We start from the raw sequence: 16,155 nt of genomic DNA, 5'->3' as shown, positions 1-16,155 counted from the left end.
GTAATATATCACTACTAAATGCATAGGTGTATTTAATATTAAAATGTCTGCATCTGTATTTGAATGTGTAATTAACCCCAAGCTTGCTTTAGTCTCCACATGTAGTTGTTCAAAAGTGAAGGTTTTAATGGCAATACTTTCTTTAAAAGATCTGGGAAAATAGTTGTCTGAGGGATAAAATTTTGCTTAAAGTTTCTTCAGTTCTGCCTCTTATTTAGTAGTCACAGTTATGCCAAATGTCTTACTCTTTTTTCATCAGGGAGCAGATAATAACTCAAATGCCTCAGCCAAAACAAACTCTTTGAAAAGATCTTATGAAATCATTTCTCTTTGCAAATCCATAAAAATCACCTTGGACTCCTTATCAATAGAAAGGCTTAAAGAGGGTGCAGAAGTCGTTGAATTATGATGTGCTTGTTTTAATGAAATTCCACTCCTGCTGGGATGTTCCCTGCAGATTTTCCATATTTCAGCATGGGAAAGGTTTGATGCTTTCCTGCCGGTGCCAAGAGTTAATTGAAAACATTTCAGGATAAATTCAGCTTGGGGGCCAACGCTCCCATTCCTTCATTATTCTTAACAATAATAGAGGAGTAATACAATTATTAATAGGCATGTTGTATCCTCTTAAAGTGGCAGTGTGTTTCTGAAACCGTGTCTTTCACATTCTTTTTCTCAAGCAAATCTGAAACAAATAGAAGAATAGAAATCTCAGGAGAAAAGCAAGCCTGGCTGCTATATATTTACAATTCATCACTTTTTCTTCACAGTGAGTATTTTGCTATTGTTAAATATAGGTAGTTATTTAAAATGAAAAAGAAATCTAATAAAACAAAAATATCACTCATCTACATCAGAATTTCCTAAAGGTCTTCATGTGTAAAATCTCATCCCTGTGGGATATTAAATGGTTTTCTTTGAAGATACATATAGCCTCAGAGTTATTTAAGGAAACTCAGAAAAGAGAAATGCAATTTTTAATAAAAATGCCATTATTTTAAAGATTAAATTGGTTTTGAAGTGACATATTGTTCTTAGGATTTATGTCTTCAGTTTAATGAATCTAAAATAATGGGAGGTTTTTTATGACAGAAGACATTAGATTGCCTTGCTGGCCTAGGGCTACTTATATGCTATCTTCCACAGTAAACAATTTCTACTACAGTCTTGCAGAAAATACTTTTCATTTTAATAACTTTTTTTCCCCTGCCCTTGACTCTTGATACATTCATAGTAATTTTGTCAGTATTTATGCACTCCTGATAACTAAATATTGAAACTTATAAAAGATACAAACAGTTAGGGAAATATTTCCAAAATAATGTTTACACTTAGCTTATTTTCATCATACCTTTTTATCTCTTCTCCACACTACTCCTCCCAAAACAGACAACATAAAATATTAAGCAGCTCTGTTTGCAGAATTATTTTTTCCTAAAGCTTGTCTACTAAAGAATCACAAAATCAGTCCATGCAAATGGAAGTTACATGATTCCTGCACACTACGAGTCAATTACATATTTGTACCATTTCAAATGGTTCTACCTCATTTACTGCTTTTATTTCCTTTTTTAAAAAAGAAGTTCTGCTGGCAAAAGTCCTTGATAAGGTCCATGCCCATTCCAGTAGCAAACATGATATTTAGAACTGCCCCAGTGCAGAAGACTCTCCAGACAGAATGGAGGTAATTTAACCAGCTTTTTGCACCCTGTCTTAATCTTTTCACCCAGAAGGACAGCAGGGGTAAAAGAGATTCAGGCTCAAATATTTTCCAAACAGCAGTACAGAATGCTGCTGTTGTAGCTTCTGGAAGACAACAGAATGGAAGGTGTATATTAAAGCATTTCTATACCCCAAGATTAGGGTAGGACCCGAGTAGAATCAGGACAGGGTTAGGAACAGTTTCTGCTTCAGTTATCCCTACTGCAAAACAGGAACATCTATTGAGTCAGACATAACGATGTGTAACCATCTCCCTTGATTTGCACAGCAGAGTATTAAGACAATGCTGGGCTTAAAATTTGGGCTGAGGGAGCATGATCACACAATGCTTTCACTAGTTCTCTTAAGTGTAACAAATTTTCCCTATAACATTAATTGAGAAAATAAAATTTGTTCCCATGAATATCATGAAGGCAGACTTCAGCTAGCTTGAGGGACAAGATGTTTCTTAATATATAGAAAGGACTTGGTCACTAGGGCTTTTTTCCTTGCTTACTGCACACAGAAGTGAGAAAACCAAACAATATTCAGACTAAAGTGTTCCCAAATGAGATCTGAAAAGAATCTGAATTATTTCTGAATATATTGAGAGGAACTATATTCAGGCTCTACATGCAGTCAGTATGTTCTAAGATTTAGCCTAATATTGCCAAAAACTGAACCACCCAAGTTTTTAAGAGCCCAAAAGGGAAAAGATTTCACAGTTTCTCAGACTTCATTTATCATTCTTATCTACTTCTTTTATAAATATATCCTCTCCATTCTAGCAATACCTTTTGCATAATATGTTCTTCAACACATGCAGGCACTCAGCTTTCCCCACTTCAGTAGGTTTTAGCTCACAGCAGTAGATTTTAGCCAACAACCAGGCCAAACCCAAGTGTTAGCTGCCTGTTGATTCAAATATGCTTCATTTAATTAACTGAGTAATCTTTATCTCTGAGTACAGAAAGAAAACCAAAAGCTGAATTCTGACAACAGTCACACTACTGAAAACTCAAACGACCTCTAACAGGAATCAAAGATTTGGAACTATCCAAACAAGACTTTACATCTGAGAAAAGTGAGATGTTTTGGACAAATTATTTTATAATTATTTCAAACATATGTTTTTCAGTTCTTTCTATAAAATCCACACTCTTATATTGAGTTTTCTTCCATGGCCTCAATTCCTGATATGAACAGACAAAGACATCTATCTATATGTGATTTTGCCAGGTCCTACAGACTAATTTGCAAACATGTGGTATACACCTGAATACACTAATTTGAAAAATAAGATAGCCATAAGAATTTCTGTGGACTGCTGCTTTACTTCCTGCTATAACATATTTTTGTATGACAGCAAAAATGTTTGAATGGATCTAGAAGGATACTGTAGCTCCTGAAAAGATGTAACATGAAGATCATCACTATTGAGTGTATTGTGAATATCTATATAATGGTTTGGGTTGGAAGGAACTTTAAAGATCATCCAGTTCTAATAACCCTGCCATGGGCAAGGAACATTCCACTAGACCATGATACTCAAAGCCTCATCAAGGTCTTGAATGCCTCCAAGGTTGGGGAGTCCACAATCTCTCTGGACAACCTGTTCTAGTGCCTCACTATCCTTACAATAAATAATTTCTTCCTAATAGCTAATATAAACTTCCCACCCTTCAGCTTAAAGCCACTCTCCCTTGTCCTATCACGACATGCCCTTGTGAAAAGTCCCTCTCCAGCTCTCTTGTAATTCCCCTTTAGATACTGAAAGGGTGCTAAAAAGTCTCCTGAGGGCCTTCCCTTCTCCAGGCTGAACAACCCTGACTCTCTCAGCCTGTCTTCATAAAAGAGGTGCTTCAGCCCTCTGATCAGTTTAGTGGCCTCCTCTGGACTCCTTCTAACAGGTCAGCATCTTTCTTGTGCTTGGGATCCCAAACATGGATGCAGTACCCCAGGAGGCAGAAGTACTCCAGGCAGGGTCTCAGAGGAGCAGAGTAGAGGGGCAGAATCACCTCTCCTGACCTGCTGCTCACATCTCTTTGGATGCAGCCCAGGACATGGCTGGCTTTCTGGGCAGAAACTGCACACAGCTGGGTCATATTGAGCTTTTCATCCACCAACACCCCAAAGTCTTTCTCTCCTGGGCTACTCTCAATCCATTCCTCCAACGGCTTATATTTGCTCTGACCCAGGTGTAGGACCTGCACTTGGCTTTTTTATACCTTATGAGGTTTGCATGGGCCCACCCCTCCAGCCTGTCAATGTCCCTCTGGAAGACATCCTTTCACTTGGGTGTGTTGACTGCACCACTCAGCTTGGTGTCATCAGCAAACCTGCTGAGCGTGCACTCAGTCCCGCTGTCTGTGTCAGTGCCAGAGATGTGGAACAGTCCCAGGGCCAGTACTGACCCCTGAGGACACCACTCATCACTGCTCTCCACTTGGACAGTGAGCCATTGACCACAATTATTTGAGTGTGACCATCCAGCCAATTCTCTATTCACTGAGCACTCTATCCATCAAACCAATATCTCTCTAGTTTAGAGACAAGGATGTTGTACGGAAAAGGATGTTGTTTAGTGCTTTCCACAAGTCCAGGTACGTGACATCTGCTGCCCTCCCCTTGTCCATCGCTGGGTCTACAATATAATCCCATCACAGAAGACCCCCAAGTTAGTCAGGTATGATTTGCCCTTAGTGCAGCCATGTTGGTTGCCACCAATCATCTGATTATTTTCCATGTCTCTTAGTAAGGTTTCTCTTAGCATAGGAGGAAACTCCATGATATTGCCAGGCACTGAGGTGAGACTGACTGGCCTTTAGTTCCCTGGGTCTTCCTTATTTTCCTTTTTTAAAATGGGGCTTATATCCACCCTTTTCCAGTCAGTGGGGACTTCACCAGACTGACATGATTTCTCAAATATAATGGGCAGTAGTTTATCCACTTTCTCAACCAGTCCCCTCAGGACCCTCAGATGCATCTTACCAGGACCCATGAACTTGTGCACCTCCAGCCTCCTTAGATCTTAGTTCTTCAGCCTGATCTTCTCCTGCATAGGGCAATTCTTCACTTTCCCAATCTCTGCTCTCCCCTGCATCTCAGGTTTGGCTGGAGCACTTGCTGGTAAAGACTGAGGCTAAAAAGTCATCAGGTACACTGGTCTTTTCCAAGTCCTGCATAATCATGTCTTCCATATCCCTCCTGAAAGGAGCCACATTTTACCTGGTCTTTCTTTTATTGCTGATGTACCTAGGTAAGATTTTATTTTTTGTTACCCTTGATGTCCCTTGCCAGATTTAGAGCTGCCAGTGATTTAGCTTTCCTAACCATTTTTTCTGGCTGTTGGGAAAATTTATTTGCATTCCTCCCAGGCTACCTTTCCCTGTTTCCCTGCTCTGTAATCTACCTGTTTGTGTTTTAAATTTGTCCACAGGCTCCTTGCTCATCCATGCAGGCTTCCTGGCATTCTTCCCTGACTTCCTCTTTGTAGGGATGCAATATGTCAGAACGCAGTACTTTTTCAGCTACTACCACTGTCTGAATTAGAAGTCATCACCAGTGGATGACTGGAAACTTGTAGTTCTTGTATTTAGTCTGTTTAAACCACCTAATTTCCTTTATTTTTTAAACAATTAAAACTAGTGTAAGCCAGATATACACTCTCATACGCACTAAAGTAGTAGGTGATTGCATTATTTTAGTATAAGACATTATAAACAGATGTGTCTTGCTTTTGCATTACTAGAGAACATCCAGCAAGCTATGTTTATTTACATGAGGATGTGTGTTTTGCGACTACACAGTGCACTGTAATCTCTCAGATAGTTAAAAATACGAACTGTGTCTGCATTGTCATACAATACAACTGTGTATGCATATGTTTTGCATATTTGCATGTAGACATACATATAAGGGAGAAGGTTCAGTTATATTTTATTTCTATTGTTTCCAGGCAGCATGATACTGTAGCCAAGGATATGTTTATATACAAGTATTTCTCTCTTGCAAAGGAAAGAGATGTCCTTTCTGCACTCCCTGTGTAGTCCAAATTTTTTTCCTATTATTATCTTTCCATTTCCAATTAAACTGTCTATTTTCCAATTAAACTGTCTATTTTCGAATTCATAAGTGTTACTCTTAGATGGACACTTTCCTTTTCCTCACTATATTCCCTTATATTTCACAATATCCCTTGTGTTATACTTCCTCTGTTCCTCTTGTCTTCAAGTCCTGGACTAAATTCTATGCTTTGGTCACTATTCTCCTCCTAAACTACCCCTTTAGCCCCTTTTCAACTGTTTTCATCCTCTCTGGCCTTGTGGGCATGTGCAACAGTTATCTTCTTCCTCAAACCCCATGCATCACCACCTCCAATGAAATTTGCCATATGTGTACTTAAACCTGACCTCATTCTACATCTACCTAAGGAGCGTCTTGGATTTCCCATCATCAGATCAACATTAAAATCACAGTATAATAGAAATTTATTTAATGGGCCTCCGAAGATCACCTACTTCTAACCTTTTCCAGAAGCTGTGTTCCAGCTAAGACAAAAAAGTCAGCTGTATCTCTTGCTAGTCAAGTCTCAGAAACCTCAAACAATGGAGGTGACAGGGCTTCTTTGGGAAACTTGTCTCAGTCCTGCACTACCTCCTCCACCTCCCAGCAAAGCTCTTCCTAATGCTCAGTCTGAACCTACCAGCTACAGTCCACGTGTGCTGTAGCTTGTCATACCTTCTTACACTACTGAGAAGAGTTGGGCCTTGTAGTCTTTACAAAAGTTCTCTTCCCATGCTATAGTGTGGCATTATATTCACTTTTCAGTTGGACTAAGGTTCAGCTACCTCCATCTTTTCCTTGTTGGTCACAAACTCTAGCCATTCTGGCAGCCTTCTACTAGCCCTTCAAGTTTCTCAGCATCCTTCCTGAACTTGAGAGAGAAGTGGTCTGAAACCCAGATGCAGTGTTTGAGGTGCACCAAGGACACAGGGATGATAGCTTTCATCTCCATCTTCTGGGGCTGGGGAAAAAAAATCATTTCCAGAGCTGAATATTCATCTTATTTCCACATTACTTTTACCTTCTGGCTGTCTTTACTAAAGACAGACAGCTTTCTTTCTGCATTCCCCCATTATTTTCAATCTGCATCTCAGCTAACTTCTTGATATTATTTCGGAGTTTCTTCCTCCTTTTCATCAAGTACACTATCAATTCTCCAAAATTTCTCTACATAACAGTCATCTCCTCTTCCCTATCCTTTCTTCTTCTCAGCCATTAAAAATACCACATTTCAGTGTGGATCTTTCTTTATGCAGACTGTATATCACATTAATAAATGTATTTTCATGTTTTCTACACATCACTTCACCTCATGACCATTCTACTAAACCCTAGTCTATTACCTTGCTCTAGAGTGTTCCTCTTCCCCCTCCATGATGTATGTCCAAGGTAAAGTATTAACACTATTATCTCTGTGTGTTATCAAAAATTTCTTTTTGTGCACATTCATCTTCTACTGTAATATCCACATGACTCATAATAAATTAATGAAAAAAGGAAACTTTAAAGAAAAGGGGGACTTGTCAATTACTATTTTGAACTCTCATCACTAGCAGTAGCTGCATAAATCATCCTTCTTTATTATTTTATTTTTATGCCCTTCAGTTACATTTGCACTGGTTGAATTTTGGAGATAAATATCCAAAATATTAGCTGAAAGCTTCCTCAGAAAGCAAATCTTTCCCACATCCTTCCCTGCAGTTCCTCTTTAAGAGGTGTCAGCATGGCTGAGAGAATGAAGTGGCTCCACATTGTTTGCCTGAACTATTATGTGTTTAACATTTCCATAACAAAAGTGCCACTCGACTTCTCCCCGATTAATGCAGCTCGAGGGCTCTTGTCCTCCTTTAATAAAACATTGTTGAAATCATTTATTTAGAGCCCCTGGTTACTAGTGGGAGAATGACCATCTTTGTGCCAAAATATAGTGTATACAGTCCACTATTTTGTAGTAGATCATTCTGTTATTTAAGAAATTGATTAAATGGATGTCTTAGAAAGTATTTATGCTAATAGCACATTACTTATGTCATTCAGACAGTCAATGTGAGCCTTTTCAACTGTCTACCAGAGCCAATGCCTCAAGTAAAATACAGTAACTTTCAACTTCACTGCTTACAAATCTGTATCACAGACATGAAATCATCGCTCTTCCCATTTCAAATGTTTTCTGTTGCACAACTACCTACTTTCCCTAGGACTTGCAATGGGTGTGTTACCACAGGTAGTGTGGAAGTTCATGAAGTTATTACTGTGGACAGGAACAAAATTGATTGAAGGTCTAAATTTTTTGTGGTGACATTTGAAGACTGTGCAACTCAGCCACTGAACAGCATTTTCCATTACTCAAATGGTGATGATTTTTTGTCCCACTACTTTTTATACATGCACTTTGGCTCTTTTGGAGTGCTTCTCAAACTCCAGTGTAATCAAAAAGAAAAAACAAACCAAAAATCAAGCACTGGTTTTGCATCACACTGAGATGGAATGTCTTGTTCCTACCTGCAAAGCTGCCCGCAGCCATCTTTGTAGCCCTAAGATATGCACTATAGAGACATGTCTGTAGTGAGAGATCTGGTAGACCAACAGCTTTTAAGAGGGGTGTAGATCCTAAGGAAAATCCATCATGTTTTCTAGTGTGACCATGAAAAGGCTTGGCCAAACCAGAGCCTTGCTTATGGTCATTGTAAGGTTTTATTTCATAACAATTTTAAAGTTATGTATGCCTGTCTGTATACATTGGTGTATATTGTTGAAAATAAACAGAGACCTTATGTTATGTCCATTGTGATTGCATACAAAAGATTTGCTGTGCGCTTGGGTGATCAGTGAAGCTTGAATCTCCCCCTATTTACTGTATGGTCACTGTCAGTTCAATGAACTGCCTCCTTGTTCTCCACCATTGTCCCACACTCCCTTAAACATTTGTCACTGAAGTGCCTCCAAAGACAAATAAACTGTCACCAAGAATTCAAACCTGGTAACTGGGAATGAAAAGGGATCAGAACCTACTGGATTATTTTACATGAAATGATGCAGAGTTCCTTCTCCCCCTGGAAGAGATAGCCTGGAGAGGACTTCAGCAGAGACCACTGCCAAATAGCCAGACAAATGAGAGTACTTCTTTTCCTGTGAAAAATCTCCCTCTGTTACTAAAGGTGAATTATTTCCCTTGCTTAAATCTGTTCTTGCTACATCACTTGACATTTCAAGATTTCCATTTGTCTGAAAATCAAGCAAAAGAAATATGGATTTGATGGACATCAACATCTGCACAGGCTTATTTGGCTGGGACAAATAGCAACATAAGCAGACATTTATCCTGGAAATAGTGCTGACTCTGGACTATACAACAAAACCTACAGCTACCTCCTTATGGAGAGGAGCTCATAGGAAGAATCAGCTCAGCTGTATTTATTGCACAATAGCTTAAATTAAAACAATCCACTTTTTCTGGAGAAGGAAGCATACAGATGAGTCCTCCCTGTCTAGTGGTGCTTGGTTGATTTATTCCACACAGATGCTTTTGACAGAAGCTTGTAAAATTAAGTCTTGAGTTTATTGTAGCAGATAATTATTAGTCCTTTTCTAGTGCTAATGTCTTTACTCCTAAATGAAGAAAAAATAAAGGCTTTTAGCTAGGACTTAATTTTTCATCAACAACTAGTTAAATAGTCCTTGTGGGTGCTGTTGACAAACTAAAAGCATATTTCTGGTCATCTATGCAAGAAGCATTTCAGATCATCCTTACCCCATTGTGAATACTCAGCACTTTGTAAAGAAAGCTGACTCTATTTACAAGTCTCACCCAACTACTCTGTCCTCCTCCCGAAGAAACAGTTTCCAGCTTTGTTTTAACAATAAGCTTACTCAACCGTTCAGATGACTTTAAAAACAAACTTCAGGTCATAGCCACACACCATAGTCATACACTTGTTTGGTATCACAACTATTTGGGGTTGGCTTATGTGTGTGCACGTGCACTTATGTGCATTTATTGCTGGGCAACGTAATCAAATTCACACCCTAAAGAAATAATAAAATAATCTTCCATTGAAATAACTAACCCAGAAGCAGGGTTTTCTAATTTTGTTGATTTATACAACAGACAGATGTGGATTTGCGCTCTGTCAAGATCTGGTAAGATGAAAAAGACACTATCTTGCTGATCTGTCGCCCCCTCAGTCAAAGTTTATTTGTGGTAGATTTTAAACTTCTGACTTGCCTTCCAATTACAGCCTTTAAAATGAAAAGCTTTAAATAAACACAATGAATAGAAGATAAATAAACCTTTTTTTTCTTTTTTTTCTTTTTTTTTTTTTTTTTGTGAATGCCTAACTTGACGCAGTCCAAACTTAAATCCCTGGAGGACTGAGCTCTCTCTTTTGTGTTAATGTTTAAAAGATTTTCCAGTGCTAGAGTTTATTCCTACTGCAAACATTTCTATTTACAAGGTCAAGTGTATCAGCACTCGACACAGCTTAAGAGTGTAATTATTTATCTAAGGGCGTTTGAGTGTAGATCAGTAGCTCTGGCAGCAAACCAGGCTTCAGCACGATGCAAAGCATCTCCTAAGCACAGTATTACAAGATCTAGTAATTGCTGATCCCTTCAGCGTGTTTACTTTTGCATTCTTCATTGTGGGAGAAGGCAGGCTGAATAGCAAACTTTGCGTTTTGTTGCAGCTGCCTTGATGCGTGCGCTCCTGCCCGCGCGAAGCGAAGCCTTGTTCCAAACGCTTGCTGCCTCCGTGTGATGTATTTCTCACTTGTTTGCACGCCTAGGAGCACTTCTACAAGCGCCAGCGAGAGCACCGTGCCTGCACGAAGGCAGCGCGGTGCACTAGTAACTCTACACGTATATATACAGGAGCAGCGTCCTTCAATTGCTTTCCTCTCTTCTGGCACTAGCAAGTTACCATGCCAACGCATTATAAAATCAACCACTCATTTAAAGAAGTACTTTCAAAGCTGTATTTACTTCTTGCATGTAATTATCCATTAAAGTAAGAATAGCAGTAATTTTACATCTATGTGAAGTATTACAGGCAGACACAGATTTTTGTTTTTTGACTGTTTTTTGGTTTGTTATTCTGTGGTTTGATCCCCGCCTCTCTTCCCCCACCCCCACATTTCGGGTGCTGAGAGTTCAAGTGTCCCTGGAAAACAATTTCACTGCATCCATTATTTAAAGCTCTTTCTTTACTAATTTACACGTTTAGAAAATACAAAAAAGCCATACATATTTAAAAGACAGGCCTTTTTTATGCCTTCTATAAAAAATACAAGGTTTAAGGCAGCTCAGAAATGCATTTATACAATTCTAAAACGTTCATAAAGTCTCTCCAAATAAGAAAGTTAACTTTCAATCTGTAAAATACACTTTACATTTGATGTTCTAGAGAATACTTCACTTAATCACTGTTGCTGGTATCCCTTTAAAGATAAAGTGAAATCTGTACCTTTCCAGAAACAAATAGCAAATGCAGCTACCTGGCAAATAGGATGTGGAATTAAAATTTTTTATTACTTTTTTAAATAAATTATCCCCAAAGCATACAATTTATAAAATTCTATGTACAATGAAGAGCGACTGGTAACAAATCCCAGTTTTAAATACTTTTCTTTATATAAGATTTACCAGAGGTCAGCACCCTGATATGACGAGGCAATAAAACTTTTCAGGATATTTGTACATACATGTTCTCGAGTTTAAAAGTGTCTTTTAAAGATGGCAGTGCAGAGCTCTTTTAAAACAAAAGTTGCATTGTTCAGTATAGCCAACAACTCTGAAACAATTTTTTTTAAAAATGTCGCTAGGTTACAGAAGAAGAGACGGCTGCTGGCACGCTTTTGTTATAGGAAATATGTGTGTGCAAGAGGGAGTGCTGTAAACCACCAAATTTATTCAGTCTGCCATTTCCCTAAATTTAATGGCAGATGAGGCGTAAGCCCCTTTCGGGCACAACTGCATCAGGAAGAGCGAGATGCGGCTAATGATAATCAAGTTGCTGACTGACTAGTACGGCAACGCTTTGGCAGCAAGTTTGGGTTGCTCACCTCTTACTAACCTTCATGTCAAAACTCTTAAAAGACCTCCAGTACCAGCATGCCACAACTCCCGGTATGTTCCGGGGGGCGGCTAGCGGCCTCGCCCGCAGTCTCTGCCAGCCGCTCCGCTCGCCAGTAACACGAAGGCAGGGTGGCAGCAATTGCATAGTGCACACTCGAGACCAACACCCGAAACGCGAGCGGCCCCTGCGCTCCGGCCACCGCTCCAGCGGCCGGCTCGCAGCGCCGGGCCGGGCAAAGGGGTCGGCTGGGGGCAGAGGGGGAGACGCGAGGGGAACGGGGCGCCGGGGCGATGGGTCGGGGAATCCGCGGCCAGAGCGTTCCAAGCCGCTCACGCCGAGGGGCCCCCCGGCCGGATCCCCGGCCGCCGCGGGAGGGCTCGGCTAGAGGCCCGCGGCGGCTCGGCGCGGGGGGCCTGGCCCGGCCCGGCCCGGCGAAGGGGACGGGGATGCGGAGGGAGGCAGTGACGGGGGGAAGCAGCGATGAGAAGCAGGCGGGAGGGCCGCGGGAAGGGAGGGATGCTAGAGCCGCGGCAGCAGCGGCACCAAGATGGAGGCGAGCAGCGCCCCAGCCGCCCCGGCGGGCCGGCCGGCGTTATCCGCCTGCACGGGGAAGCCGGGCTCGGCGCCCGCATTGTCCTCCGCGTCGTCCCTCCCCTTCTGGCTCGGCTCCTCCTCATAGTCCTCGTCGTAGTACTCCTCCAGGCCGCCGTCCGAGCCGCCGCTGCTGCCCGCGCCGTTGCCGCCCATGTCGGCGCCGAAGCAGAGGCGGGCCATGTTCTCCTTGACCGACTCGCAGATGGGCCGCTCCAGCCCGTCGCAGACGCAGTCGTTGAGGAGCACGGCCTTAGGCACGGCCAGCATGTCCTCGATGACGGCGCGGCACTCGGGCGTGCAGCGCAGCCCGTTGAACAGCTTCCCGCAGTAGGTCATGTAGCGGTTCAGCGCCAGGCTGCAGCGGCTGTCCCAGTCGCAGCGCCGCCGCGCCTCCGTGCAGCCCATGACGCCGGGGCCGCCGGGGCCGGGGCCGCCGGGGCCGCCGCCCGCGGGGCTGCTGGTGCGGGGCAGGCAGGGCTCGATGGCGCGCTTGGTGGCGCGGCAGTTCTCGTCCTGCGCGCAATCGCAGTCCTCCAGCGCCGGGCCACGCCGGGTGTGGTTGAGCTGGATGAGCGCCGCGATGCAGTGACTGGGGCACCGCCGCCTGGACGAAGCGGCCGCGCCTGCGGCTCCCGCCGGGCCGTCCCCTCCGCCCGCCGGCTGCTGCTGCAGGAGCACCGGGGCGCACGCCTCGGCGTACTGGTTGTACGCGTAGCTGCACTCGGGCTCCCCCTGACACTGCAGCACCGCCTGCCAGCAGATCAGCCGCCGGCCCTGCACCAGCGAGCCCCGAGGCGGCCACACGGCGCCCAGCGCCGCCGCCAACCACAGCCAGGCGGCCGCCCGCGGCCAGCGCCGGCCGCCGCCGCCGTGCCGAGCGTGCGAGCGGGCCACCATCGCGGACGGGGGTAGTGGCTGCAGCCGCGGGCGAGCTGGCTAGAGGCTCTGGTAGACGAGGAGGAGGAGGAGGAGGAGGAGGAGAAGGAGCTGCCGCCCGTGGAAAAGTTTCCAAAACTCCCGCCGGCCGTGTGCATGAGGTCTCCTCGCATCAATCCATGCGCGCTGGGCCCGGGGCTCTCCAGCCCCCGGGAGCTGAAGTCGGCGGGGCGGCGGTACGAAGCGCCCGGGGACCTTCCCGTGTCCCCCACCGCTGCTCCGGGCTCGGCGAGGCGGCGGCGAAGGCGCCTGGAGAGGTGCGGAGAGTCAGTGCAAACAGGGGCTCGGACGACAGCGGATCCGTAGTGCGCTCGGGGAATCGCAGGCTGCGCCGGGAGAGCTCATGGTGCTGTACTGCTCTTCATGCAGTTCCGTCTCTCTCTTTTTTATTTTTTTCCCCACAAAATAAATGCCCAGCTGCTGCTGCTGCCTCCTCGGGAGCTTTTAACTCTCCACTCGCAGCATCTCTGCACATGCCAGCCGCTCCGATCCCATTCACAGTCCCGGCTCCGCTCACTCCCTCTCGGTTCCGATCACGCTTTCGGGTGGCGCGGAGAAGAAATGTCTTTCCTCGCTACCAAGAGGAGAGCACTGGGAAAGGAGAAGAGGCAGCCTTCGCGATCTCTTTCTCTCTGGGCGACTGATGCTGCTTCTGTTGTCAACAAGCCTTGCAAGCTGCTCTGTGGATCCGTCTGTGGATCTTTTTTTCTTTGCAAGGCTTTAAATACAAAAGTGCCCTCCAAGCAGCAGCAACGTGCTCTGATTAGGCTTCATTATGCATGCATGGAAAAGCAAACAAACAAAAAAAATTAGCAACGCTTCTTCTTTTACACAACCCCCCCAGCCTGCGCATTCTCGCTCTCTTTCTCCCTTTCTCCACTTTTTCTCCCTTTGCTCGGCCCCCTTTCCCTGCCTCGCCACTTGCCATTGGCCCAGCCTGTTGTTGAAACCTTTTTTTTTTTTTTTTTTTTTTCTTTTTTTCCCTCCTTCTCTTTACGATGTGCTGGAGGGAGGGAAGAGAGAGGGGGGCTGGAGGGCAGCTCACATTCAAAGCTTGAAAGGAAAGGCTTAAGGAGAGTGACAGCCCCCCGAGGAGCCCCTCCTCCCGTTAAGGCGGCGCGGCGGCCGGGCGGGAGGCGCTGCGGGGCCGGCCGCGCTGCGGCGGAGCCGGGCGGCGGCGGAGTCCGCGGGGTGCTCGGCAGCACCGCGCCGGGGCCCGGGCATCGCTCCCCGCGACCGTGTCGCAGGCGTGCTACTGTCGCTGGTCCTTCTCTCTACAACAAAGAGGCGAAAACCAAGTTCTCTAGCTCGAGTAACTCGCGTACCTAACTTCCCAGTGATTCAAGCGAGAGCGGAGCCGCTACCAGGGAGGATTAGGCTCAAAATGGGACCGACATTATTCTTACTGAAGTAGAAACAGAGGTCCTGGTTTCAGTGTGCTAGTACTCTACGGGAGAGCAAAGCTAACTACTAGTGGTGTAGTGCGACCATGTAAGTACTCCTTAGCCGTACTTCAGTATTACAACTTTTCACTTGCTGCATACCCCGCTGATTTTAAAGTTATTCAACTCATCCTCTCACCTGAGATTTTTGTACACGATTTTAAGACACTGACTTAACGAGGGTGCCTGTTGGCAGAAATACAGTAGATTCCAGTATAGTTCTTTGATACTCGATCTACTAACTAGTAAAAAGTTTAAAAAAATCTGTTATTAGTTTTAATTGAAAGCAAAATGCCTTGCTGAAGTCCTGCCTTCTTGTTACATTTTCAATTTATGAGAAAGTAGAAACAAAAATATTAAGGCGGTGAGAGAGGAGCATAACAAAGTACTCATGCGTTTACCCACTGCCTTTCGTTTCCGTGCTACCTTAATTCCAGAGCAACATCGTCTCCAACCACAAGGGGCATCGGTATCTGCTGCCTGTCAAAACTGGCGCTTTTTTCATCCTGAGACTATCAACTCCATCTGTCACAAAAACTGGGACAAAATCTATTTTCCAGAAGCTCGGGGATCTTGGAATCCCATGTGGTGTGAAATCATGCCTGTCTCAAAGTGTGTAGACTGTGGAATGGTGGTGTGGTGTGGAGGGAGTCAGTATGATTGATGGGTTGAGAAGCATTCATAAGGGCTTTTTCCATTGTCATCAGTTTTACAAGCTGCTTGAGTTTCTTCTTCAGTATAGTTTTTCTCATTCTTTTATAAAAACTGTGTTTTTCAATCTGCAAAAGCTGTGTTTAGAAACACTGCCTCCATCCACCTAGTTTAGAGCTGTTTCTTTTAATTCTTGTTGAATAGTGGTGTTAAAAATGCCAGATGCCATTCAGGAAGGTTGTAGTGAACGTAAATTCCTATGTACATTGGGTTTGTTCATACATTGCTTTGTTGCCCTATTGTCTGATCACACCACGTTATTGGTGGAAATCTGGTAGTTTTGGGTGTCTCAGTTGAGATGACTTTGCAGGTGCTGTTCAACATACTTCTGCACGGACTGGTTCCTAGGGAAAATGCCCCACGGTGCCGTGTGAGGGAAGAGGGTCTGGATGACGGTATGTTCAAGACATAAAAGAGTCTGAGAGAGGGGCTTGCAATGGAGCAGGGTCATGGCCTGGGGCCTCCTGAGCTTCCTCAGCACAAGAGAGAGGAGTCCCAGTGCAGGACTCTACAGACAGCTGGGTGATGAGCTCTGCCCCCTCCCAGCTCCTGCCTTCATTTCCAAAATCCATCCAGCTCAGCTGTGCTTCATTTCTGGAGCAGAACAGACTCGTTACTCTGTGAGGAAAGGCA

At 44.3% G+C, this 16,155-nt stretch overlaps 1 protein-coding gene across 1 annotated transcript; it reads right to left on the bottom strand.

Moving 5' to 3' along the window:
• Window positions 1-12,303: 12,303 nt before the first annotated feature.
• Window positions 12,304-13,330, bottom strand: GAS1 (growth arrest specific 1). Its single transcript, XM_077790337.1, has one exon. It carries the CDS (start codon window positions 13,328-13,330, stop codon window positions 12,359-12,361), a length of 972 nt encoding a protein of 323 aa, XP_077646463.1. The 3' UTR covers window positions 12,304-12,358.
• Window positions 13,331-16,155: the final 2,825 nt, after the last annotated feature.

Source organism: Lonchura striata, chromosome Z, assembly GCF_046129695.1.
Source record: "Lonchura striata isolate bLonStr1 chromosome Z, bLonStr1.mat, whole genome shotgun sequence".
NCBI classification, from domain to species: Eukaryota; Metazoa; Chordata; class Aves; order Passeriformes; family Estrildidae; genus Lonchura; species Lonchura striata.
This window is presented reverse-complemented; position numbering and strand designations above follow the sequence as displayed.